Here is a 27,691-nt window from a genome sequence, read left to right as displayed (position 1 = left end):
ATCCAACCTGGGACTGCACCAAAGAATTTGCTGCTTTGATTCACTGATGCTTATAGCCTGTACTCTTGTTCCTTTTGTTTATTTTAGCATCCTGAGCCTAGATTAAGGTTTGTGGTTTTGATGGTAGCGTGAAGCCCTCTGCAGTGCTTTTATACATTAATGTGAGGAAGGCAGGACAAACTGACTGTTAACTCTCTTCCATGTTTTTCCTCTGGTTTTGTTTCCAGAGCATTTGAGACCCAGATGACACGACTCGAGGCAGAGTTTGTGCGGCGGGAAGCTCCACCTTCCTATGGGCAGCTGATTGCACAAGGACTTATCCCCCCAGTTGAAGATTTCCCTGTGTACAATGCATCACAAGTATGGAGATATGAGGGCCAATGAACCTATCAGCAGCCAAACTACTATAAATTAGATAGAATAAATCTGGATATGTATTCTTTCAGTAGCTGTCCTAATTACATGGAAGTCGTATAAAAATGTGTATGTTTTACTTGGAGCTGAAGAACCACAGTTATGCATCTTGGTGCTGTGGGTAGTTTTGAACACATTACATGTATTTGGTAGCAAACAGCAGTGAGATAAGCACATGCTGTTTTGCTGTACATCAAGATAGAATGCACAGAGACAAAGATCAGAAAGTAAATAGAAAAAAGGCTTTTCAAGCTGAAACTGTAATGTGCCTGAAGCGATAAGAAAGTAAGGTCTCTAGCAGTATTTCTGGGAAATTCTGGGATTATTTTTCATTTACAAATACATTACACTGAGAAGCCATTAAGTCATTCTTCTATTTCATTGCTGAGTTGTCAAAACTCTCCTGTGCCCTGTCAAAAGTATCCAACTGTGATACAGTTCCTAGTGTGATAAAGCACTTGTAGTTTGTTACTTGAGTGGAAAAGTAGTTTGCCTTGGCCTTTCTTCTCTGCTGTTGTCATCAGAATTTGAGGATCCTCTGCTATTGCTGATGACAGAGGACTCAGTGGTCTGCAGACTGGTTCTTCAGTGGTGGTGTGATCGCATGAGCGGAGCATCTTCCTGGGCAGACGAGCAGAGCTTAAACTCATAAAGGAAACACTCTAAGAAAGTCTTTTGGTACAGGCAGAGCTGTCTTTGGTATTCCTAAATAGTTCATTAGAAAATATGCATTTAACAAGGAAGTGTAGGGGTCAAGTCAGAATTCTGGTAAGGTGGAGATAGTGGAAAGAACAGGGTTTGGGAGAAGTCTTCTGACTATGCGTGAAATCATAGTTTGTTATGTCTGTGTTACAGGCTTCTGTGCTGCAGAACATTCGAACAGCCATGAGGAGACAGATGAGACGACACTCGTCAAGACGTAGCTCATCTCGGCGGCGCTTGGGCAGGCTCTGGAACAGACTCTTCCACAGACCTCGGGTGAGAGGACAGATCCCGCTCCTGACGCCTGCCCGCACTTCACAGACTACACTGGGTGATGGAATCATCAACCATGCTGATGGGACTATTCGGAGTCCTCCACCTTCCCCTGAAGGACCTAGTTTAGAGGCAAATGCCCGTGGCCAAGCCAGGGGCCTACAAGAAGCTGGATGTAGCAGCTTGCAGCCAGAGACTGAAATCACAGAGCCATCGCCTTCAAATGTCTTACCGAATACTTGCACAGCAGCACATGCAGAGCCTGAGGCTGGACGCACTGATAAATCTTTAGGTGCTGAGACCTCTGGCAGTGAGCTTAAGCAGTCCAGTAAAGTGGATTCAGGAAAGGCTTTTAGAGATCCTTTATCTGAAAGTGTTACAGAAACGATCCATGGAGGGTCAGCATCCAGGAGGACTGTCCCAGAGGACAGTAGTTTAAGTAGAAGTCATCCACTGAGTGAAGAGCCATGTATGTTACCCTTGAAAAAGTGGGAGTCTGCTTATCCAGACAGCCCTATGCATGTTCACATCCAAGTGGATGGACAAAACCGATGTTGCCCTAACTCATACCGGGAGGAGCCTTTGGGTATTCATGCAGCTTGTTGCCATTCTGTGGAAGTGCCAATGTTAGAGTCCTCTACTCCCCTCTCTGAAATCAATACCAGTGATGATGAATCTTTACTTGTTTGCTAATAAAAGTTTTTGTTTTGGCCCTGTAAATTTTGTAACTTCATTGTTTATATCACAGTGCACTTTGATAGGTGGTATGTCTGTGCTCTCAACTTTGTCTTTTAAAACCAGTGTGCTTTAATCCCACGGGGAGTGCAGTACAAGACTAAATGGGACAAATTTTTGTCTTCGTTGCTATTCCTGAAACTCCAGTGGGGCAGAAGTAGGCCAGTGTGTGATGTCAGGGGCTAGGAGAGCAAGAATGTGTCACTGCAGTTTGGAGGCATCTCCATCCTCTGGTATTTCTTCTGTGCATTTATTCACTGCATTCAGGGAATTAGTGTTTCTTGGCTTTTCAAGTGGTCTTACTGAAACTAGAGAGCGCTCTGTTGGAACCTGGGGCAGGCACCAGTCATTGTAACTATGAGTACTAAACTAGAAATAATGTCTTTTTAGACATCATAATTTAATTAAAACTTAATAATTTTAATTACAAATACTTAGAAGGTATTTCCTTTGTAAGGTAAATCCTTTGTAGCTTCTTCTTCATAGAAATTGCTCACTTCCTTTGCTCCTTTCACAAATGTTTTGATGGCCATATGTACCTTGAAGTATCCACTAAAACCAAAGTTTCTGTATAGAATACCCAGAATGATACCAGGTGTCTTAATCTGCTACAGTTTTGTAGTAAGAGATTAACAGTGTTCAGTATAAGCGGAATGCATTGAACCCCGGTTGCAGCAATATTTCTTTTTTGTGTTGTCATATGTTACATTCTTCTCATAGTGATGTTGTGAAGGTTGAAGAATTGTTTGCTTTCTCCCTACCCTCTTTTTCCCCTCCTCCCTTCTCTTTTCAGGGACTTTTATGATTATACCAATTTGGGTGTGCCCTGAAGGACACTGAGGCTTCACAGCTCCCATTGGCTGCGGTAGGAAGCACTGAGCACTTGGAAACTGTCAGGATTGGACTTCTATTTTATTTTTAAATAAAATCTGCTTCACAGGTTTGCTTGTAAAACCACTACCTAGGTGCAGATGTATAAATCAGGGTTTTTTTAGTTTTTATTTTTAGAGGATGCTATTTTGTTTGCTTTTTTCTTTTAAGAACTGAAATAGATCAGTGCCATTTCCAAAGCTGACACTGTGTGGATTGTACAATGCTTAAAAGTAAACTGGTGCCTTCTTGGTTTTTAGAGTGTAATTAAAAGCAAGCAAGTTATTTACCTGGAAGGGTGACATTGCTTAAGCAGGAGTGAGTTGGTGCAGAATGACAGAATACTACTGTGTGATAGCTTGACCCTGTTGCAATGGTTGGGGTATCGGCCAGGCTCCCCCATGCTCTAATGAGCTCTGCTTCAATTCCCCCATGACGCAGTGACAAACTAAGATGCTTTACATAGGAATTAAGAAGGAAGTTGCTGCTGCTGCTCTAAATGCCTGAGTGCTCTGAAGCCTGTTCATTGCTGTAGGAATTCAAGTTGCCCAAAGTTATTAATTGAACTTGTAGAGTTGAGGTGGACTTTGGCATCTGTGGACCTGGGCTCTGCTGTCCACAGGATGCTCCTGGCCGTAAAGGCAAACAGGCTTTCGCAGTGAACGGTTAAGTTTACATCAAAGTGTCAAAGATGTTTTACCTTTAAATGGGCTATATCTTGCCCTGGATCTTTTACTAGGACTCCCTTTGGGAGTGCCTTAAAAAGAACAAGGAATAGTACTTTGGCTTTTTTTTTTTCCTCTGCAGTTGCAAGTTGGTTTCATACTGTACATTCCAGAGGCAGAAGATTCAAACTCCTTAAGGGCATTAATAGCAGGAAGGGCTTGTGGCAAAATGCGTAACGAGTAAGAGTTGTAGTTACATAAAATAAATACTGCTTGCTCATCTTTTTTTTTCCAAGTGCTTTTGTGATCAGAATTCATTTCGTCAAAGGAAATGCAGTTTTGAAAGAGATCTTGCTTTCATAGCATTTGTAAACATTTTAGGTACATTCCACCTTTGCAAAGCCATGTACTGTAGTCATTACACTGCCAGGGTTGTTTGCATCTAAGGCTACAGGTTTTGGTGTCCTTCTTTTTGTCTAAAGGTAATTTTAAATACATAGAGTTGTATCTGTAAAGTAGTTAATTATAATTGGGAGGAAGATTATATTTCAAAGTTAATATTGTGTAGGTATGAAGGACCTTAGAAATAAGTGTATGCTTAATTCTGTTACAGAAATGTATTTCTATAATAAAATAATGTTGATCATACTATGTCTTAAACTATCACCAATGTAAGGCTCTTAAGATACGTACTTCAGAATACTGCTATATTTTGGGAACAACCCTGAACAGCTAACACTGTATTTTATTTTAAGATGTGTAACTTCACATAATTTCTTACATATACATATTTTGTGTACTGATCTATTTGGTAAGTTGGTGGAAATTTCATTGAGAAGCTTTTATTTTTAGAAACTTAAAAAAATCCATGTTAATGAAAATTTGATGCTTGAAGGGTGCAGAAATGTTCACAGCCCTCACTACTGGAATTTGTAGCTTTGCATTGTGCTCTTTGTAAGCACCTAACTTTTGTATTCTGCAACACAGTATTCTGTCCCAGCTCCCCTAGCTCATTCCTTGGAGGGAGGAGTCACAAATTTAGTGTTAGTTTTGCAGAAGAAATCTGTATGTCTGCACTGTGAGCACAAACAAGTGCATTGCAGTGTCCTGGAATGTCAATACCTGAAGGAACCACAAAGTCTGCCTTAGTGTATGTCTGCCCTTCCTCCAGCTCTTGTAAGCATTAAACAGTGAATCAGCCATCCTCAAAGACACTGTTCTGTTTTATGTAAGCTGCCTCCTTGTATTCAGGAATTCTGAAAATGGAAAAAAAAAAAAAAAAAAAGTGAAAAACTGCTACTATGCCAGACATGTGAACAGGAAGATCTCATTACATTTCTTTGCTCAGTGGAAAATATCACACTTTAATGACTATACAACCTAAAGTTAATCTGCTAATAAACTTGTTAATTTTTAAATTTTATTTTAATAACGCTTTTCTGCACTCTTTAAAGATTTTTGTCGGCAGAAAGTATTTAGGATAGTTCGGTGGGTTTTTTTGTTTGTGTTTGTTTGGTTTTTTTTCCCCAGATACAAAACTCCCCTGTTCAAGCAGCCAAAAAAACCCTCCCTAAAAAAATCTCTGAATAGACAATACCACCTACACTGGTTTAAGAAGAATGGAAGCTCATCAGCAGCATTAAGGGAAAGGTGACCCCCTTATGTTTTCTCTTACTGCTATTAAAACATGGGAAATGTTTCTGTTTGAAATTCTGGCACCTTCCAGCTTGTGTATGACTCTGTAACATCCCTTAAATGTACTCGTTTTCTGTTCTCTGCTTTTTTTAATTTTTTTTTTTTAATTTTTATTTACATGTTGTATATATTCATTTAGATATAACATTTTACCTTAACGTATGTACAGGTATATGGTTCAGGTATGGCATCATGGTTGCCAGTGTCTGCTGGTTCCTGGACAATGATACTAAGCAAGTAAGATGCTGGGCATCATCGTACTTTGCTTTTGCTTTGGATTTCTTCATTTTTAATAAAATTTCATGTGCCCAGAGACTGTGGGTTTCTGACTCTCACTCTAACACCAAAGACTGAGGGTGCCTAAATTGTACTTCCACAGCCTTGGTTTGGTTTGGTTTTGGTTTGTGGGTGGGTTTTATTATCTGCTTTTTCTAGTAGCTGAAGCTGTGGAGGTACATAGATTTTTTTAGATAGTACATGTGAAATCTTACCACTAGCAATTCACTGTTGTATACAGCTGCCTTTAAAATGCACATATGTATATACCCCAAATAACAAAAAGAATCCCTGAAGTGTATGGCTCTTCAGATTGTTAAAAAAAAAAAAAATCATATCTGAAGTACAGCCTCTCATTCCAACTGCTGAGGGCAATGCTTGTTTTGCTGATGCTTCCCCTTCCCATTCTGTGCTTTGGAGGGTACCACTGGCTCTATCCTGCTGTTGTTCAGTAGAAGGTAGAGGCTGAGTTACTCTGTGTTGACACAGATTTACTCTACAGACTTGGAAATCTTTATTGAAGAGAATTGGGCAGGCTTTTTGGTCATCCAGATTTTTATCCGGAGCCATGAAGGGTGGGAGGACACAGCTTGATGCAGAGGGATAATGCCTCCTAACCTAGTAGAAAGAGTGCTTGCTTGCTTCGTCATGAAGTGCTGTTTCAGCTGCAATGATAGTGGCACAAACAGTAATGCTACAAACCATATCCTGATGAAATGAATATAGCCTATAAAATGGAAACGGAGTAATAAATGATAGCTGTGCACTTGCAGCAGAGTTTGTAGATCGCCTCTCTGGTGCAATAGGTATGTCTTATGACAAACCAAGGAGCTAACTTGAAAAGCCTTGAGGGAATAATATATTTTTTTTAATCAAGACCTTTTTCTGAGAGGGACAACTGCTTTTACTTATTTAGGATTTTTGGTCTTTGCAGGAAACTTGAGTTTTAATGTCCCAGGCAGGCATTAGGATTTATAATTCAGTACAAATGGCTATCTGCCCATGACCTGAACTCGCAGGTAGCAAACCTCGTCTGTCTCTTGTCAGTCTATTACCCTAGCAAACTCTGTTCAATAAGCCACCCTTCCCTTTTCAGATTCTGGCTCTTGTGATCTTGGCTACAGGGATTAAATGGTGACCAAAACTGATGTGAGTGGTAGGGGTTTATGTTTTATTCCCTCTTCATTCTTTGTTTCCTGCCTTATGATGCCATCTAGGTCTTCTTCCCTTCTGTTGCTATCTCTTACCTTAGATACTTTAAGACATTTATTTTTGGCCTCTCAGCATCTCTTGGCCACTTTCTAATCCTTTTCCTTGGATTTTTCTGTTTTCATGTGTCCAAGTGCAGAAGTTTCTTGCTGAAGTTAGAGCACTGGTGAGAAGTGTCAAGGAATAAGGGGGGTAGGTTTAAACAAAGAAAGTGGCTTTGCTTGTGTTCGCAGCTGGGGACAGAGGTGGTGACCCAGGTGGGTGCATCCTCCTGAGACAGAGCACAGCCGTCTGAACTCTAAAGCTTTAGAAAATGACAAATTCCAGCAAGGTTTACCCTTGATTTTGTTTTTTATGTTTTCATTCATGACAGGTACTTCAATATCTCTCAAAACTCATCAGCTGAATAATTGCTAACTTCTTGTCATTCGGTGCTTGGTACAAAGGGGCTAGAAAGCAAACACGTTTTGTTTTCTAAGTTTCAAGAATTCACAAATAAGAGAGTGAAAAATGAGAGATACCTTGACAAAGGCCTCTGAAAATTAAGCATGGGACAGCACCTTTGCTGGGGGTGGGTTGGTTGGTTGTTGGTTTGTCTGTTTGCTTTCCCCTCAAAAGATGAGTCCTTTTTTTTAGCTTCAGCTCTTCAGCACGGAGAGGCACGTTTGCTCTCACAGCGTTGGCTTGTTCACAGAAAGGAAACAGGAGCAGGGTCTGTCCCGGGCTGCCCAGCCCAGCTCAGCTCCTCTCCAGGCGACGGCAGTGTTCTTCTGGAGCCGCCAGCTCTAGTCCTGCGGTCGAAGGCTGGGTCAGGGTTGCGCTTTCAGAAGTGATCGAGCGTGGCTAATGAAATCTTCTCTGCATATTTTTAGATACGTTTTTTGTAAAGATGCTTCCAGATGTGATACTAAATGCCCAGTGACTCATCAATCTTTTCTGAGTTGGATGAAAGCTCTGACCTGCTAAGAGTCTCTTAGCTTGACCCTGCTGAGATCAAACTCTTCTGGTTTATGTACCAACGAGAACTGAAAACAACCCAATCCTTTATCAAGTTGATGAAAACGCTTGAGAGCGGCTGGGCCAGCAGCAGCAACTCTGCCTCATTCTCCCTGTGCTTTCCATCGGTGCCCACCCAGCTCCTATTTCCTACTGAAAGTTGTCTTATTTGGGAGAGGGACTGTCTTCCCGCTCTTCCTTTTACGCAGCAGGTAGCACAGTGACGTCGTGATCTGTTGCTGCTTTTCTCGGTACCGTGATAATGCATATAGGAATAACCCAATACTTCTTTTACTGACTTTGCATTCAGCTGGCTTACAGGTGATACTCTTGTTAATACTTGCATTATCTCATTTTCCCTCTGAAATTCCCTGAGTGCTGTATTATTGCCAGCGCTAAAAGAATTTTCTGCATTACAGCCTCTAATATTTTATGCTACATAAATATAATAGCATATAAATACATAGTCTTACATAGTATTGCATTGCTTTTAAAGCTTTGTTTAAACTCCTTTCTTTTGGAAGCAACTTGCTTTTCTGTATCAAGCATCACAATATTCTTGACATGCTTGTAATGTCAGCTGTCTCAGGGATTTTCTTTTGTTCAGTGGGCTTTAAAATACTAGCGATTATGTCTTCTTTGGGTCTGTTGCTTCACCTTTTGGAAAAATCACAATTAGATGGGGTTGAGCATGCTGCTAAATTTCATTTAGCATATGAATTTATCTTTCTAGTTCTGTACGTTGATTTCTATGGTTAGAAATTGTACACATTAGGATCTAACTTTTGCAAAGCCTTTTAAAAATAATATATGTGATGTTGGGAGCACAGATGAAGCTGTTCCTAAAAATGAAATAAGACATCGTGGAACACCTTTTGGGGATTGGTATGTAATTTGAAGATGATCTCTACTAAACCAGCCTGTTCTAAATTCAGCCTTCTAATTTAAGGGCAAGTGTTGATTGTTTTAAAGCATGGTAGCATAATCAGGGAAAATTTGAGCCAAACCCGGTTAACAACTATGAGGCAATTGGTCCTGGAATTTTGCTTTTGATTTCCTTAAACAATAGCCAAGGAAAGCCTTGATAGCAGTTACAGCACATTATTATTATAATTATTATTATTATTATTTCTACTACTACTACTACCTTTCTCATTACCATACAGACTTGTTTTTTCAAGAGCTGCAAAGTTTCTGTGCTGGCTGATTTCCATACCTTAATTATTTAAACAAACGAAAATAAAACCACACCAAAACTTAGCAGTTCTGAAAACAATCATTATTGCTGGTGCTATAATACATTTAATATGCTCACTAGATAATAAAGTTATTGAAAAAAATAATCTGTTGGAAATTATACCGCAGAAAGTGGATTTTGAACCATAGAAAATAAGACTCAGCCACAAGAGCCTCTGACACGGGTTAAGTGTTTGGGTGCTGCTTAGCCAGTGTAAATAGGGCAGGTGTGCTGTTAATTAAAAAAAAAAAGGCAAGCTGAATATATATGATTTTTATCAGCAAACTTTATATATTCATAGCATTATTTCAAATATGGAATCTCTCTTTACATGTGTGCATATGTACACACAAACCCACATCTTTTTCTTGAGCTAAATATATATTTTAATCTCTTATGATTAACAGCTTTATACAAAGAGAATAGTGTAAGTTGTGTTTCTTTTTAGTGTCTACCATCTGAAAGTTTGGAGAGAGATGGATAGATATTTAAAAATAAAAATACTTCTGAATAATGCATTGTGTTGGAAAGGTACGTTCCTTAAGCTCGCTCCTTATTTTGGGTCTATTCTTAAATCTTTGTAGAGCGTGTGTTACTTGACACACTAAGAGATTAATGAATCTTAATATTTATACCAGGGCCTGTAACACATAGAAAGATATACTTTTTAAATTAAATTCACATGGCTGTTACCAAGGTTACTGAACATGATAGTTTTTTGTTTTCAAAAGTTGCAAAAGAATGGTAGTGATTCAAAATATTGCTCGCAGCTGTTCTTGCATTTTGCATTTTCAAAAGAGTCTTTGGTGTGAAAGTGGCCATATTGCTACAGCAGCAAACCTCTCTATATTAATTAAATGCATGAACTAGATTTTTTTTTCCTAGTGTTTGCCACAAATAAAATATGCAAAACACTTTCTAAAGAGCATCTGATGTGAGAATGATTTAGGCTTGTTACTTCGCTGAGCATAGTGGAGATGGGGATTTGTCTCTGAAGCAATGTGGTATCACCTGACACTTCAGTAAAAAGGAGAAAGGTCAGGCTTCGTTCCCATGTTTCCCTCGAGTTCGCACTGCTGAGCCCGCTGCAAACCCCTCCACATCTCTGTCCTCCGCTGTCGGCACCCAGATAGCGCTGAGCTTCACGCAAGAGTTCCCGGGCAGTGCAATGAGCTCCATCCCCATGCGGGATACAGGAACCCAGCTCTGCCTTTGCAGAAATGCTCCAAAATTGAGATCCTTCAGATTTTTATCACTACTCTGTATGCTTTTTTTCTGCATCACCAAATGATGTCTGAACAGTCAAGCAGACTGTTGATTTTGGATGATTGACTCTAAGGTCCGCCCGAGCAGGTTAGCGTTCAGCACAATGACCCTGTCCCTGGCTGGGCTGGCGCTCGGATGGAGGCACCGGGCTCTTGCAGGTATGTGGAGGGATGATCCTTTGGATTGTAACTTTGACACCTCATGTGTTAGGTGGGGATTCACCCTGCCCAGGGACAGCAACAGGAATTTTTCCTGCTGGCATGGGTGTCCCAAGGCCTCCTCGCTTTGTCTTGATCTTTTCCACTTTGATTTTGCATTGGGAGCTGCCCTACTTTTGAAATGCCTAAATTTGTATGTCTCTGATGGACCCTCGTGGTTGCTAAAATCAGTATTCCAGAGCTGTAGCTGTGCTGCTTTCCCCTGCTGAGCAAGTGCACTGCCAGAAAAAAACAACCAGCGCCTTATTTTATATTTTATTACTTTTTTTTTTTCCCCTCTTTTTTTCTTTTTTTTAGGGAAAGACTAAAAGCTACAGATGCCATAAAGGGTGTAGCTCATTTTACGGGCTTCACTATTGGAACTCTAAAAACATTTCTTTTTTTTTTTTTTTTTTCCAGAAAAACATTTTGCAAAAATCAGCATGTAAACAAGAAGCCACTTCAGCCTCGGAGGCCGCGTCGTTATTTCCTCGCGGCCGTCTTGCTCGCTGGTCGCCAAGAGCGGGCCGAGGGTGCCTCCTCCTCCTCGGCACCTCCCCCCTGAGGGTAGACCACAAAACACAGCTTCTGTCCCCAGCACGTCATGGACTCTGCGAAGAGCAAACGTGCGGGTGGTTAATGGGGATGCTCGAGCTCTTCTAAACAAAAGCGCGAGGCCGGGGCGATACAACGTGTGAATGAACGTGCATCTTCCCAAGCCGGGGCCGCTCGACTCTGTCACTCGGCCGACTGCCCCCTCCAACCCCAAAGGGGGTTGGATGGAGGTGAAAACATCTCCAGCTCAGCGATAAAATAGCGTTTGCAAAGCAGGGGCAGGTTAAGAGGGGGCAGCTTGAGGGCTGCCTCTCCGTAGCCCTTCCCCGGCCCCTCACAGAGCTGCCCAGCGCTGCCCATGGCCGGCTGGCAGGGCCGGGCCGAGATGGCTGCCAGCCCTCCTGGCACTGCGCTGGCCCTGCGGCAACGGTGGGGACCGCTGGTCTTGGGGAGCGGAGCCCTGCCGCAGCTGGTGGAAACCCTCCGGTGAGAGCGAAGGGCTGCAGTGTGCTTGTTTGAAAGTCCTCGCCTCGGAGCAAAACAATTAAAAGCCAAACACAACCAAAACAGAAGAGGTTTACGTGCGGTTTTAATTTTACGTGAGTGATCATGTAAGGCTTTCTTATCTTTTAAGAACGAAATAATTCATCATGCTGCGTGGGGCTTGTGCAGCAGGATGTGCTGGTGGCACGGTGGGAGGGAAGCAGGGCAAGCGGGAGGCAAAGCTCTCCGCCATTTATTAGTCCTTTTGTGATAGCTCATTTAGCCTTCATGTGCTTAAACTTACGCTCCTGCATACCTGCTCCGGGATGGGCTGCTGTGAGCGAGCTGAGTGCATGGGGAGTTGCCCGGGGGCACAAAAGGAGGCAAACATGGCCAGGAGCGAGCAAAGCAGTTGCCCACGGCAAGCGCCGTCTGGCCACTTTGTGCCCCTGGGCTGCCTGTGACCAAGAGTGGTGGTGGGGCTCGCGCGGGCGGTTCCCTGCCTGTTTTAGTGCCGATGCGTCAGAGCACGTTAAGCAGATCCCTGCAGACCCGAGCACAACCAGCGGCCCCAGGAGCGCAGCGAGGCACCGCGGCGCTGGCTTACCTATTAGCCTATTTACACACTTTGGTTTATTTCTCCAGTAGACTCCAAGAAAAAACACTGGCACTCCAGTTAAAATGATAATGAGTCCAACTCCACAGACGACCGGCTCAGAGTATAAGCTGAAGATCAGCAGAAATGCCCAAAACACCAGGTAAGTGATGGGGATGAGGAGGTTTACCTACCAGGAGAGAGCAGAGCAGAGCAAAACTGAGCAGAAAACCAGCAGTGGCTGACTGGTGGTGAGGGGCTGCAGGGGGGCTGCAGGCAGCGCTGCGGCTTCAGGCCCCCCCATGGGTCATGCCCCCTTCCCTCCACCACCGTTGTCCTCTCTGCCCATCTCAGCAAGTTCACAAGGGGTCTGCCTGTGTATCCTGTTTGTACACTAATGGCACGTTGGGATGTGGTTTGGGACCTTAAAACATTACCACTACATCAAAAAATAAACCATTCTTCAAAACGGGAGGATGGAGGGCTTGGTGTGCCCATCCCACCCTTTGCATCACTATTGCAACCAAGAGATTTAGCTTTAACATTGTCACCTTGATAGGTCTGAAGATTTTGGGTTTTTTCCAGCGTAACACGATCAGGCCTATAATTGTCACTCCGTAGCAGAGGTAGTTAATAAATGACACATAGTTGATTAGTGTGTATGTGTCTCCAACAAGCATGATGATAAGAGTGGCCAAACACTGCAAAGAGAGAAGCATAGCCTTACTTGAGGCATTACTAGAAAAGGTAGCTTAAAACCAACAAAAACGAGCGAAAAACCCATTAAAGCAGTTAAACTCCTTTTCTTTATGGCCCCCGCTGGGCATCTGCTGCCTCCTGTGGTTTGGTGCATTGTCCCCGAGCTGTGCCACTGGGGCTGGGGCTGAATGGGGATTTAGGGTTATTTGGGGCATGCTGAAGCCAGAGACCAGCAGGTCTGTTTATAAATACGCAGGGTGCTGGCAGAGGTGGCTCCGCTGCCCGTGGCCAGGCAGGCAGGGCTGGGAGGACAGGCAGAGCTCTCCAGCACTCTACTCAACCCATTTCTGTTGTGTGGTTTAAAAGCTATCGAACCCTATGGTGAGGACTTCTGATGGAAGAAGGATTTCCCGCGGACTAACATGTTGTCGTCAGTGCACTACGTTGTTGCGGGTGTCCTGTATATTATAAAAAAATAAGAGCTTTGCCCTTCCCCCCCTGCCAGCACACAGCTCACCCTGCAGATGACCGACATCATTAATCTTTTGAGTATTACTGGTGTTTGGAAACTGGCAGATGGATGGTGGAAATTTCTATGCCTACACTTGCTTGTTTATACTGTATTTCTGCATAACTCTGTAAAGCCAGGACAGCTGGCTCGGGGGCCAGGGGGTTGTTCCTCGGGTCCCACCCCCCTGCCTGTCGGTACCCCAGGAGCTGAGCTGAGCTGAGCCGAGCCCTTGCCTGCACCACTTGCTGGTCCTGTGAACGGTGTCTGCTGGTGGCCAGGGCCTGAGGAAAAATAAATATCCAAACCCCTCCAGAGAGCGCTCAGGATTTTGGTCTGTGTTACTCCAGGTTCTCTTTTAGCTTATGTCCCTTTTTCTTAATTAGCTGTTCCAATAGCAAAGTCCTCCCGGGACGGTGGGCTTCTGCACCACCGGTACCAGGCATTAAGCACCACCGCAATCAAACAACCCTTTGGTCCCTCCATTCCCCTGTTCAAAGCAGGGATTGGCAAGGGGATTTCAACACCTTGAGCAGTCTCACTACAAAATGGATTTAAAATAGGCCAGCATTTTATATCGGTGTCATATAACATGTTCCCTGCTTTCCTCTGACAGGTGCGCGGTGTTGTACGCACATACGACCCTCTCCTGCCACTAATGGGTTTCACAGCGACGCCGCTCGGAGCGATGAGGTTTCGTGCGTAGGTGACACTGATGTGTCAGATCTGCTCACAGCATAGGCATGATCCCCAGGTGGTACGAGGCTGCAGAGGGGTGTGCTGCTCCCCCCAATCGCCTGGCCGCAGTCGCACGGCAGGCGGGAGAGCCGGCCGCTCCCCACGGTCTTGCAAAAAACCCCTCAGTCTGTTTATTTTACATTTAGCTTGGCCCCTTGATTTTTGAAAGGATTAGTAAAAATACAGGTCTCGCTGGTGATGTTAAAAAGGCCTTTCTCCATGTACAAAGAAACCTTTCTCCATGCAAAGAGCGAGGTGTGATTCATTGGAAGAGAAAAAGGAACCTGATGTATTAATTAGGTTTGCCTAAAGTCTGACCCAGTTTGCGATTGTAGCTGCCTACACGATATTATTTTTATATTTCTATTTGTTAAGAAATTAATATTTCCTAGCAGCATTTGATATACCCTGAGCTGCATTAAAACGCCTTCAAATGATGAATTGATATGCAGTGTTCGTTCTGTGATTTGCACTGGAATTCAAGGGGAATGGTTTGAGCAGAGTAGGGGGCTGGTGTACGCTCGATGGATCGGCCAGCTTGGCTCAGGCAGCACTCTCGTGGTGGGGCTGTTTCATGGAAAAACAGCCTCTGAAACTCAGCGTGTTATTTCAGCCGATGTATTTTTAAGGACAAAGGAGTTCTGCTTCATCGGCACCAGCAGAGAGCAGCTGCCTGGTGGGAGCCCATGATGGGGCCAGTGCTCTCTTGTTGTCCGGAGCAGGGCAAACTGTGGGCAGTTTACCCCAAAACCCTGCAGGGGCAACACACGAGATGTTTGTGATGGGTCACTAAGCCCTAGGAATACCGTAAGGCCTCAGCTAGACATGTGTTTTGTCATAAAAGCAGAATGTGCAGGAGGCTTATTTGGTGAAATTTGGCCTGGGTGTATTGTGCCAGAATTGCTGTTAGAGCTGGGAGACACAGAAATGTGCACCTTCCTAGTGCATCTGGGGTCAAACCCTCGTTGTTTTGATATCAGTGGCAAATCTGCAGTCGGCAGCAGTTGATGCAGGCCAAGATTTCAAGCAAATGCCCTTTGAGGAATTCCCTCGCTCGGGCCGTGCAGCCAGGGACGGCAGCACCGGGAGTCATTTTCCTCTTTAATGTCTTCTATGCTGCAGTAAACCCCATCACATATTCTAGCTTCACCGTTGGTAAAAGTGTGTGAAGCTCTTTCTTTGTTTCAAATAATAATTTCTGTAAGTCATTAGTATCATGGAAATTTATGCTGTAAAAAAAGTGAGAGAAATCTTCCCGCGGGAGCACACCAGCAACCTGACCAGCCCCGAACCCTCCCAACTCTTGGCCTGTTGGTTTCTGAGCTTTGTAGGTGACCTCTTGTCCGCCTGACGTACCATTCAGCAGATATGTTACTCAGGGCCGCTGTAATCATTGTCCCTACTTCATTTTTTGGCCCACAGAAAAGAAATACCTCAGGTCCTCAGAGCACTGCCTGATCATCCCTCACAAGAGGTCTTGCTCTTTGAGAGTAGCTTTAGGAGCACTTTGTCCTCTCCATGTGACCTGCCATGTCTCTGGCATTGATGGCAGGATCTAAACCAGCCCTGCCCAAGTGGGATTAGTAGTGACCATGGGGATTTCCAAATGTTTGTGCAAAGAAGGCAAAATTGGAGCTTGTCTTTTCTTAAATGAAGTATCTCTGTTTCAAAAGCCAATCTCTGTCTCTGCTGTGGGTAGGACAAGTGGTAATGGGCTTAAACTGCAGCTCAAGTTAGGTATGAGGGAAACCCTCCGGGCATCAAGGGTGGTTGGGAGCAAGAGGGATTATTTCCGAGGCTGAAGGCTGCTCCTCTCTGGGGCTGTTGGAGCTGCTCAGCCAGCACCCACCAGCAGCACTCCAGGCCGACTCGCTTCTCCTCCTCTGGGGTAAAATGGCCTCTCAAGGATTTTGCCAGCTCTCCTCTCCGTAATTCAGTATTTCTAAAAGCAGGATACAGGGTGACGGAGCAGGGACGGTAAAACTTACACAGACGAGCAGGGCAGGGATGGGCGTGCAGTGCTTGACGTGGATCATGGCAAGCAAACTCGGCAAATGGCCTTCTCGGGCACCAGAGAAACATAACCTGGAAATAAGAATAGTGATGCTGAATCCACTGGGTGTACAACAGCCTCTTCAATATCTAGCCATATAACATCTCTAATCTCAACCGCCTGCCGTGGAAGGGAGTTGCGACCTATGGGTGCTGGGCTTGCGACTGGGAGACAACTAGAGACTGCCTGCGTAACCAGGCGTAAGTTATTTAAATTAGACCCTTCAGCATATGAGGCCTTTAACAGCTAATGTCATCTGTGAAATGACCTGCTTTGAGATGCCGAATTACGTCTGAGGAGGAGGATTGAAATCTGCCCAGTCCCTGTCTGCTGGCCAGGGTTGCCTTCTCACCCAGGGTGGGATGAATACCGTGAAGGTTGTGTGGTGATTAGCAATACATAGCCAAGGCATAAAACCCCTCATAGATAGTATTTCCAATGTCAAAAGGGTTTTGGATAAGGTTTAACGTGCCTTAAGATTTCACTTTCGAGTGCATAACCTGTTACATATGCACTCAGATTTGTTGCATCTCATTATACTCATGAAAGTGCTGAGATAAATAACTTTCCCTAGGTACTTAAGACTTGAGTCATTTCCTCAAAAAAAATTTTATAACTTTTAAATTAAGTTCAGAGAGGTCAATTAATATAAATAGACTTTATAGACTACAATATAATAGACTTTACAGATTCTGGCCCCAGTATCAGCAGTGTGTGTGCAAAGCATCTTGCCTGAAAGGAGTTTTTCCAGCACGGGAATGAAAATGTCTGTAACTGGGAACAGCACCAGGCCCTAAAACTCCTCTTTAAGCAAAGCACAGTTTAGCTCGTAGCTACTGGAACCTTACTGATGTAAAATGACTTTGGTTCCACGCTAAAGCCATGTTTGGCTCTTACTGTGAGTTATTCCACATCTGCAGAGACTTTCGGTAGCTCATAAGGATTATTTTGCAAGAGATTCCGCAATTCAGTATTACACTTGCTGATTCGAAACAGAGCAATTCATAACCAAATGTATCCAACATGCCCAACAACAACCTCATGCTCTACAACATCCAAAATGTCTAGCTAGCATTTCTTTAGCAAATGAAATTAAAACAGCCCCTCCCCAAATTAGATAATGTTCATAAAATTGTACTCCATCTAACCTTGATGAGGTAAAAAGGTATCCATTTATTCCTCCAAATGTAGATAGGGCCACTGAGACTGGCATAACCCAGGAAAAATAGCCCAGTAACTTTTCACCAAATGTCTAAAGCAACAGAAGGCAGAGAAACTGAAATACACTGCAAAGCACAGAACTGAAATCAAAGTGTATTTTAGACATCCAGGGAATGGTTTACTTACTACCGCCACAGCGTTGGAGGACAAGAGCTCTTGGGGTGACATGGCAGTGAAATATGCAATGTTGGTGAACGTATACACAAATGTCACCAATGGGATGGATATGAATATGGCACGAGGTAGGTTCCTAATAAAAGAATTAGGAGGGTAGATAAGAAATTACAGTCATGCATAGCGAGACCACGACAACTGTGAACGGCCCGGGGGAGGTGACCCAGCTGGGTGGGTTCATTGGCTGTTTCTCTGGAGGGGGCAGCGCTTCCATCGGCTCTTTGACCCACTGCAGGTTGGAGAAGGCTAAAAGTGCTACGAGATGCCACGTCTGCAGGGGAGCTCCCTGGGGCAAAAATACCATGCGCTCCCTTTGGGCTGTTGATTGGGATTGAGGCAGTGTGTTGCCGAAAAATGAAAATAGCCATTTCTCAAAAGCCCTATGTACAGGCACCAGTGATGGAATAAAATGACTTGTTTTGCTTTACTTTCACCTGCTCTGAAAACGAATGGGATCCTGTTGTTCAGGTGGCTGCCTTGGCCCATCCCATGCCATAAACCTGGTCTGGTCGTACGACACCATGGCAATTTACAGTAGTACAGATATACTTGACCTCCAATCCAGAGACCTCCTTCGAGGTGGACACCTGAACTGTTTGGTATCTAACGCAGTAATGCATTTTTCTCTGCGTGTCAGATTTGGAAAATAGTTTTTAAAAAATGTATTTAACCTTTGTGATTTTGAACAGATTTAGTGAAAATGGGAAGTGTTTTTGGTTATCCAATTTTTTTTTATATTTTAGTTTCCCCTCAGAGGCTGCAAAAATAATTAAAAAAAGGCCATTCACTCCTTTATCTCTTTATTTCTCAACTAAGGCCATATTTGCTTTATTTAAGTCATAACTTTTCATTATTCAGCTTTGAAATTGTGGTGGTCCATTAAAATGTTGGTGTTTTGTTGGGGGAACGTATTACCACACTTTCTTTATTCCTGCCAAGTTCCCTGGACATGCACTTTGCCACTCACTAGTGTGAAGGCATGTGCAGAGCTGCTTGTGAGGCTGCAGCTTTAATTCATTTCCATCCAGGCTGTGTAATAGTTTAAATTTCTCCTTGTTTCATTGCTGTGTGTGTTGGATCCCCAGAAATAACGAACGCTCCAAGAGCTGCTCTTGGCATTTGTCATTCCACTTCATCAGCTTAGAAATGTTGAAACATTTGAGCTTTGCTTTACTAAACTGAAATTCACTTTCCCTCCAGCTTTCCTAGCCTGCTCATGATAAATCATTTCCAAGCCCCCTCCCGTACCCAGGACCAGCAGCAACCCGACGTCGGTCACCCCTGCAGCCGAGCTTGGGCAGGGAGTGCTGCCTTCACTGCGCAATGACTGTCTAATCTTCTCTTTCAGGTGTCTGTGGAAGAACGCCTTTGGGTGAAAAAGCAAAGCGACTTCCAGCATAATTCAACATTTTTCTAACAGAAGTGATTCTCCCTATAGGTACTTGTGTGGCATCTCATCAATGGTTAATTTTCTGCTATAGAAGCACTGTATGATTGAAGAGTGCCATAAAGATACTGCTTTGTCCGTAGGCTGGTTTGATTCAGTCAATGCCTCATGCAATACATTTTTAATTTCAGTGTTTCTTTCACATGCCTGCTATCTGTTCTAAACAAAAAATCTCTCTCTCCTTTAGACAGACCGGTCCCATAGACATGGAAGGACATCGCTGCAGCTTATTAAATGAATAATATTACCAGATGGCTCCAATGTTTCAGCACTTCAAGAAAATGTGGATGGCATGGAAATGGATACTTGCCTGCGGGGATCAACCAGTTCTTCTGTTACATAGTTCAAGAAGTTCCAGCCACTGAATGCAAATGACCCTTGAAGAAAAGCTAATGCTAAATGCCCCACGGATGGAGTCATCCAAAAATTGAATGCGTTGCTTGGTGTCAGCTCTTCGTAGTTTCCTGCACAGAGAGTGCAAGCAAGAGTTTAAGCCACCCCTACCTACCAGAAACACTGTAAAATAGGTAAACTTTTGCTTTTTATTCTTTCTTTTTTCTCTTTATTCCTTATTGGATTTGGGACTTCACGCTCTTCACACCACCATGGGCTGGCATTGCACTTGCAGTGCTTTCTGTGGGATGGCGTCCTGGGGAGGCAGCTCGGGCTGTATGCACGGGCATCCCTCACTGCCATCTGTGCCATGGCATCGCTGTCACCGCCGTGACTCATGGGACCCTTTGCCAACCTGCACTGTCTGAGGATGGCTCCTTGGCGGGGTAAATTCCTACCTGTTCTTAATGTGGTTTTCTTTCACAAGAGTTTGGTGGTGTTTAGTAGAAATACCAAAAAATAAAATGTCTGTGGGGCTAGAAGATTTATCAGGATTGTGGGACAATTACCACTGAGAAAACAAGTTTTCTGCTCTCTGTAAATGTCATATTTCATCTTCCTTTATATGACTCATCATATACATGATAAAAACATTGTGAGCCTTTTGTGTTTTCTGCTTTCCATTAAGTTGGTGAATCAGCGAGAGGTTTTTTTGCCTATTTTTAATCTTATAAGTGACTTTTTGTAGGAAATTGGACTAGTGCCCAAAATGAAGCAGGTGTCTTCCTGCAAGGCATCGCTTATTCATTTTATACCCAGAGCACTCCAAATTTAAGGAACATAGAACAGATTAAAAAATTTCAGTAACTACTCCAAAACAACCTCAGCTGCCCTCCTTCATTCTTTCAAAACCGACAAGGCGGGCCGGAAAGGGACTTGTTTAAGGAGATACAGCTGATTTCTCTGTTGTGCCATCCTTTCCACAGCTGTGTAAGTATACAGCCCTGCAGCTCTGCTAAACCCAGCACCCCTTCGTAGTCAGTTTGTAAGGAGGAAACAGTGCAGTAAGTGGGAAAAGTCAAGTCTATCAACAGTACCATACCCGTGTTAGAGCTGTCTCACAGAGTACCTTTAAAGATCTGTATGAAGCCCACAATAATGATAAGGGCCAGGGCTAAGAGTTTTCCTGCTGTAAATATATCCTGAATGCGCGTTGCCCATCGAACGCTGGAGCTGTTCACCCAGGTCAGGAGGACTGGAGAGCAAAAGACCGAATTCAGTGAAATGAAATTATGTTTATTTAAGAACACACAGTCAAAGCATTGAAAAACATAGACTGACGCACACATTCCTGTGGGGAGCTCTAGTGTGGCTGGGAGCAAGGGTGAGGAGGAGCGTTGCCTTCCCTAGGAGACTCCCAGCCGCAGGGGCATCCCTGGCAGCCAGCAGCCTTCCCGGCTTTGGGCGCTGCTGGTCGGGGCTCCCCCCAGCTCTAGTAACTGTGCCTGAATAGTGCTCAACGTGCAGGAATCGCCGCCTCCTCATGGAAATGGTTAACGTCTTCAGACCCCGCAGCTCTGGTTTGCTTTTGCTGGCTCCGTAAGTAATTAATGCAGAGCTGGTGGTGTGCTGCACTTCCTACACGATCGCAGTTGTGAATGTCAAAGAAGACTAGGAAGGGCTCAGCTGGTGGTGGGTAACCCATGCCGGTGGGTAACCCGTGCTGGTGGGTGACCCGTGCTGGTGGGTCACCGGAGCTGGGCGCCCATGGCTCTGCGGGGAGCGCAGCACTGCCCCATCCCACAAGCTCACCTGCCACCACTTTCCCTGAGACCCGCAGGGATTTGAGCACCGTTGTGTCCCGCTCCAGCCCACTGTGCTTGCTGCAGGCAAGTGGGAAGGGACTGAATATCCCGCACCGGTCACAGTGCCTGTCCGGGGACCTCTCCGCTTGCCTTTTGAGTTGTGGCCATGACCCTAGCCTGGCCAGAGCGGCCCCTCGAGTGGTCCCATGTAAAACCGAGGCAAGCTTTGTGTGTGCGCGAGAAGCAAATACTCACGTAAACACACCATGGAGAGGATCCTGGAGGCATTATAGGGGGGGATACAGTTAGGGAAGACGGGCTGCAGGACATAGTTTGAGAAGGTCAGTGCAATGACGGCCAGACTGGTCGGGTACATAATAAGCACTGCGCTCCATAGCAGCAGAAACCTGAAAAGACAAGAAAAAGCACAAGAAAGCAGCGCTGGGGGTGTGCTGGAGGAGGTAACGCACGCTCAGCTGTGCAGTGCTTCGGGATGGCTCCCAAGGCATCAGGACCGAGCACCTTCATCCTGGTCGCACCTAACGGTCACCTACTTGTGCCTCTCCTCATCCCTTTTCTCATGTTCCCAGCACAATCCGGATTTTAAATTAAGCATTTTTAAGCAAAGCACAGTTTAGCAATGTATGGATGAGTGAGGATTATGCCCAGCGGGCACACTTTGACTTAGCTCTGTATGTCAAAGCAAAAGCATCTCCGTTGCTCCTGGGCTGACGTGTTACTGCAGCAGATGGCAGTCCCTACGTTGAAGGCATCTCTAAAGGGTTTGGGCAGGCCCACCAGCTGCGGGCCAGCTGCACTCTTGGGGCTGCTACCAGCTCCCCAACAGTCATTGGGGGGTTTCTTGTCACTGTTCAGGTTGGTTCTGCGACGTGGGCCAGGGCAGCGTAGTGCTGCAGTATTCTGCAATCACTCAGCTGGGGTCCAGCCGGGCTGGTTGTCTGCCTCCAGCTGTGGCTGAAGGTGATTGCACTGAATGAGGTACCCTTGCAAATATTAAGTGTGAGATATTTTGATTTTTCACTCTGGGAAAAAGAAAAAAAATACTTATCTTATAAAAGCAGCAGTGGATACGGTTAGTGCTTTAAAATATTTGAAGTATTATTATTTCTGTAGTGAGAAGTAGTCATTGCAAGAAAGTGAAATCGTTCTTGCCATGTATGTACATAAACACACAGGTACATACACATTAATTCATTGATATGCATGCGCAAATGCAGTGTGCAGGGATGCCCAGCACAAATGAGGATCAGAAATTATATTTTCAAATAAGACAGTGTAATTTCTAGATTACGTGGGTTGGTCTTTTAAAGGCTGCTCCCTTCCAGCATGCTGCCTGCTGTCAGCCCCTTAAATCTGGCACAGCTGGGGGAGTCCCTCTGGGTGCTGTTAACCTGGAGGGAGGGAGTGCTGCTTGCTGGGTGCTCCTTGGGCCAAGGCGGTGAGTGTCTCTCAGTCCCATCTTTTACTTTGCCTTGTTGTTTCTGAGAAGTATGGGGCAATCTGATGCTTCCTTTTTCTTGTGAACTACCAGAGAATTAATTTGATAAACTGGCATGGTGCAAGAGCTGGCTACCTTCCCAAATGGCACTATTGTTTTTAAAACTCAGGGTTTTTTTTCTTTCTCTTTATTTTGTTGTGTGACTCTTCCCCCCTCCCCCGCCCCCCCATTTCTAATGTTTTTCATCATGGTTCCAGAGCAGTTTCCTCCAATAATTGCTTTGTGCTATTTGGTGCTGTGGTTGGTGTACTCAGTTTGGGGTAGCTCTGCAGACCATGCTTGCTGGGTGAGTTAATGCAGCTGGTCCCCACTGAAGACTAAATATGACTTAAAGACTGCAATAATAATTTGCTGATAGGGTTGGGATGCTGGCAGTGCTGAGTGAGGTCAAGTTCAGCCCTCAATGCCCCTGCAGGAGCCCCAGCTGCATGTGCCCGGCAGGGCTGCTGGCAGGGCTCAGGCAGAGCCCCACCAGTGGGGCCATGGGGTTTGGTGGGCAGAGGCCACCAGCTCTTCCCTATCGCATTTATCTTAGCCCATACAATTTACATAGGCCAAGAGCTGTGTTTGGCTAAAAACGTTCAGTTGGGAGAATGACTCTGAAAACAGTATTTCAGGCAAAATTGGCCCTTGCTTCTATGTTGTAATATGGAGTGTGTTACAGTTGGTATTGGGTAGAATACGGTTTAATGGTAATGTGAATAATTCAGTAGATTTCTGACAGTCAGTTTGCTTCCCGCTGAACTGAAATACATGCAGGACTGATAACACCAATTACAGTAAATGCAGAATTTTAGCAGAGGGTGACAAAGTTGCACTGTCAAATGGGAAGCTCAAACGAGAGACGGCATTAAAATCAGAAGGAAGCTTGCCTAAGATACAGGCCCACTTTTATCTTGTTTTTCCAGGTAAGTTTTAACCAAAGCCTGGTTCTGAGAAAAAGATATCCGCGCTGGTCAGTCGGATCACGTTCACGTCCCTGAACATCCAGCTGTTGGGGCCGGGGCTGCACCGCTGAGCACTTGCCTTGCTCTCGTAGTGCTGCCGGGGCCAGGATCAGGAGCCGGAGGCCCAGCCGGCTGTGGGTGGCTGTTCTTGAGTTAAATTGCTCGTGGGGAGGTGGCGATTGCTGTGGCTGGCAGGCAGGAATTAATCCCAATATGATTACCCAACAATCTGAGTCTTCTAGGAAGTCTTTGCTTTTAAAGCACCACCTTTTATCATCTGTTGTGTAGGAAGAGCTAAGAGTACAATTTCCTTAGCAAAGAGCAACTGTTCCAGATCAGCTGTAATTAATTTAAGTGACACAGGGCTGAAATTTCCTGCAGGCATAACTGAGTTTCAGATGTCCTTGCTATCGCAGTGCATGCAATTTGACAAATCGAGGTGCAAACCGAAGGGCTGGGGTGTGCTTTCTGCCCTGGGCAGCCGTGCAGAGGGAGCGTAACCAGCGCTGGGAGCCTCAAGTCCAACTCGAAGCAGGAGGATGTCATCGTGGCACACCTGTACTTACTTTGCCTGGCTCTTCAAATGGAAAAGTGGGGGAATTACTGCCCAGAGGGCTGAGCTGGGGCACTGAGGGTGTCAGGAACTGAGCCCGATCTGATAGGCTTTCACAGTTACTCAGTAATTTACAGCACTACAAGAACCTATGAAGTTAAATCTTCTCTCGTTGCTAAGAAGTGATCCGGCCTTTAGAAACAGGCTCAAGACAGCTGAGTGTAGAGAAAAAGAAAGATGTAGCTGCTCTTGTGATTTTTTTTACTTTTTTTTCCTTTCCTGAGCATTGGAGTTTGCGTGGGAAATCTGAGCTCCTGCATGTACTGATGGTGAGAGGGATGGTAAAATAACCTCTGTGCCTGTATTCTGAGCAAACCGTGGTTGCGCGTAACGAGTGTCAATAGGTGCTAGCTGGCCTCTGCTGTGTTTTTTGTTGTTGACCCTGATCCAAAGTCCACTGAAGATAATGGCTATCCTCCCATCAATGTGCCTGTGCATTAGACAATGTCTCTAATTAGATTTTTTTTTTCCCCTCACATTTTAGAAACACACTGGAATAAGTGACAATCTGTGGTGGGACATACTGTTTTTGGGAAGGTGTGGCATTCATGTGGAAGTGCCAGTCATCCCTGAACCAAAACTGAATTTTTTGCAGATATCTCTGCATATTAATTTCCTTACCTGTGGAAAGAAATGAACAGTGTTGTTTGGTCTGGGACTCTAATAGTCTAGTGGACTTGGTGAAATTTGTTCTCAAACATGTATTTGAGATGTGCCTGTACTCCCAAGAGGATCTCATGTTTGATATAAAAGATCATGGAGTCAAAGCAGCCTGTGAAAATAGAAAATTAGAGTGTACCCTACTTGTGCGTCATTAACAAAAAAACCCAGCTTGAAATAGATGCTGTAGTACAGATCACCTTATCATGGCAAAAGCTGAACTGGTTTAAGAAAGTTGGAGCTAGTTTGAATATTATTAGTACTATCCTACGTTGCTGAAAGAATTACTGCTTTTGGAAACTTTAGATTTTTGTAATAACAACAAAAAGGAAATACAGAAGTATATTTGAAGCATGTTTTACTTGCAGTTTGGAGTGCCATTTAGCAAAGTTCTGGCTTGGACATCTCTGCTGATTTCAATACTATTGATTTTTAGTAAGGTCATATGTCCAGTCATCAGTCATTGCTGGTGAAGCAGCTATGTTAGTTGTCATGTTATTGCTGAGCATTCGGAAGAAGTTGCATTTATCAGAAATGCACTAGTGATTTTTCATGAAGTTGAATTTATTCATTGTCTTCTGCAAGAATACATCTTATGTCTATTGTTTACTATTTTGGGTAATGTTCTTTTTATGACCTGTACAGACATGCAAGCCCATATGGATGTAAGATGAGCTGTGCTCAGACGGCTCCAGCAGCGTGGGATGTGACGCGTTCCCTGCAGTTAGTGTGCTCATAGACAAATGCTATTTAAAACCAAGATGATTTCTCAATGAAGATGAAAGCGGGAAGTCTGCTCTGTGGTACCAGACCAGAGCCCAGTGCAATGGGAGCCCTCCCTTGCCTCTTCCCTCTGCCCTTGCCAGAGCTGCTGGGGAGTGTCCCTTCTGCAGGGTAATCTCCAGCTCAGTTTTGCCATCGCCAGTGCTTTCAGCAGCATTTCATGCACTGTCCTTTAGCTGTACTCAGACTCTAAGCAGGGCTGCTGCTTTGCAGCCAGAGCTTCTGCCAGCTCAGGAGATGGCCCTGTCCTGCCAATCTCTCTTTTATTCCATTCACCTTCTTACATCACACCTAGCAGTGTTATGATTTTTTTTTATTTACACAACCAACTATCAATACTGCCAGGCACAGAAGCTGGGGCATGTAGTACTCCAGTGGCTGTTATGATCAAATAGTACTTCTTTGTTCCTTATTCCTGTGCAGAAAAACATAATAAACGGGGAGGATTTTGGGGGGCAGGGACAACACAACAGAAGTTAAAGAGGAAATGTCGTGGTCTGGGTGGGTACAGCACATGCTCCTATGCTTAACTTTTTTGTGTGAATAGACCAAATAATGCAGATTTGCCATTGGAGAATCCTTTGGCAGATGCACTAAAGCCTTGTGTGCTGAATTTGATGCTCTCTGCTGTAGAAGGATAAAATTGGAAGAGGAAACAGAACTTTTGGAGAAGCTGTGTTTTTTCCTTGGGGGAGGCACAGTGCAGGCTCCCAAAGGGCCCCGTTCAGCTTGGAGCCCCACGTCTGCATGCCAGCAGGGGAACGGGTGCTTCTGAAGTGGAAAACTGAAGGTGCTTGTGAGAGTTCTCAAAAGCTGCAGGCGTTAGGTGGTGGCTCAGCAAAGTGCAGCAAGGGCGCAATCCTAGCCCAGCTTTACTGGAATATATGACTGAGCCCCCCCCTTTTTACACCAAAACCTACCTGGAAGCTTCTTGCCTAAGGCAACCCTTTGTCATACTTACGACAGTTTATTTTCTTGGGAGAAAAGGTAAAGTCTCTTTGCAAAGCAAGAACAGGAGCACTGCTTCCCTTCAGGTGACAAGGTTGTGCTTTTTTGATAATTCTTGTGCATCGCAAGCCTGGACGCCAAGCGAGCTGCTGCCATGACAGAGAGCTCCCTGCTTTGGGAGGTGAGAGTGTTGCTCTGTCCCCAGGTAAACGCTGGGTAGTGATTAATTAACAGGTATGTGGTTTGTTACAGCAATTGCAGAGCCTGGTGCTTTCTTGTACCACGCAAATTCTCTGAACACAGCACAGAATGAGCTGAAGAACAACTAAAGCCAGGTTTAGTTGTACTTGATTTCTAATGACTTTCTTTTTCTCCCCTAGAAAGCGTAATTCTTTTGGTTTTATGAAACTCTGATGGTTTCTGGCCTCCTTCACAGCAATATTAATGGGATAGCACTTGTGAGAGCTTGTTCAATTTTATGCTCTTTCATTTTCATGGTCCTTGCTTGCAGACTCTGTTCCTGGGAGCAGGGGATGGGGGAAGCTGCTGACTGCCTGCTGCAGCGTCCCGGGGGAGTGGGGGCTTTGCTGTGCAGCTCCTGCCCCCGGTGAGAGAACAAACCTCAGTGAAGATGAGTTGAGATTTTGGTTAACCAAGCCAATGTTGTTGTTACTTCAATCCATGCTGTGACGCCAGTGTAATTTTCTATGCAAAGTAGGACAGCATTCAGAGGAGCGTTTCCTCCGACTGAAGAAACACGAACTTTCATGAGAACTAGTGTAAGGCAACGGCTTAAGCCTGACAAGCATAAGAAAACTACCTTGTCACCTCATGTTTTTTCAGATGCTGGCTGTGCCTGGGTGGCACTGAGCCAAGGCAGGCATGAGCAAGGGGATGGCCCATGGGATGGGGTGACTGCCTGCCTGTGCAGATTTAGTCTAGCTCAGCAGCCAGCTCAACTGTTATGAACTTGTTTTCCATCTCCAATGAGAAGGAATACTATTTTCTTTTTTTTTCCCCTCCTTCTTTTGCTAGTTTGCAGTTATGGTGCTTATTTTTCACAAATAAAACAACA

The 27,691-nt window shown here is 44.6% G+C and overlaps 2 protein-coding genes across 5 annotated transcripts in view; one reads left to right on the top strand and one right to left on the bottom strand.

The window, feature by feature from the left end:
* LRP3 (LDL receptor related protein 3) overlaps positions 1-5,669 on the top strand; it is a 28,333-nt gene extending 22,664 nt beyond the window's left edge. For all 4 annotated transcript variants that reach the window (XM_069793485.1, XM_009913900.2, XM_069793487.1 and 1 more), the window contains exons 6-7: positions 228-360; positions 1,270-5,669. In XM_069793485.1, coding sequence (XP_069649586.1) covers positions 228-360; positions 1,270-2,082 — 946 coding nt within the window. In that variant the 3' untranslated portion in view covers positions 2,083-5,669. The remainder of the gene's footprint in view (positions 1-227; positions 361-1,269) is intronic.
* Positions 5,670-10,909: 5,240 nt separating this feature from the next.
* The window catches only part of SLC7A10 (solute carrier family 7 member 10), a 45,388-nt gene continuing 28,606 nt past the window's right edge, over positions 10,910-27,691 (bottom strand). The window contains 9 exon segments of the mRNA XM_069793489.1: positions 10,910-11,146; positions 12,181-12,358; positions 12,720-12,869; positions 16,102-16,198; positions 17,315-17,418; positions 17,514-17,637; positions 19,319-19,472; positions 20,471-20,596; positions 21,402-21,553. Coding sequence (XP_069649590.1) covers positions 11,019-11,146; positions 12,181-12,358; positions 12,720-12,869; positions 16,102-16,198; positions 17,315-17,418; positions 17,514-17,637; positions 19,319-19,472; positions 20,471-20,596; positions 21,402-21,553 — 1,213 coding nt within the window. The 3' untranslated portion in view covers positions 10,910-11,018.

Source organism: Haliaeetus albicilla, chromosome 10, assembly GCF_947461875.1.
Source record: "Haliaeetus albicilla chromosome 10, bHalAlb1.1, whole genome shotgun sequence".
In the NCBI taxonomy this organism is placed as follows: Eukaryota; Metazoa; Chordata; class Aves; order Accipitriformes; family Accipitridae; genus Haliaeetus; species Haliaeetus albicilla.
Note: the sequence above shows the minus strand (reverse complement) of the source record. Positions and strands in the feature narration are given on the sequence as shown.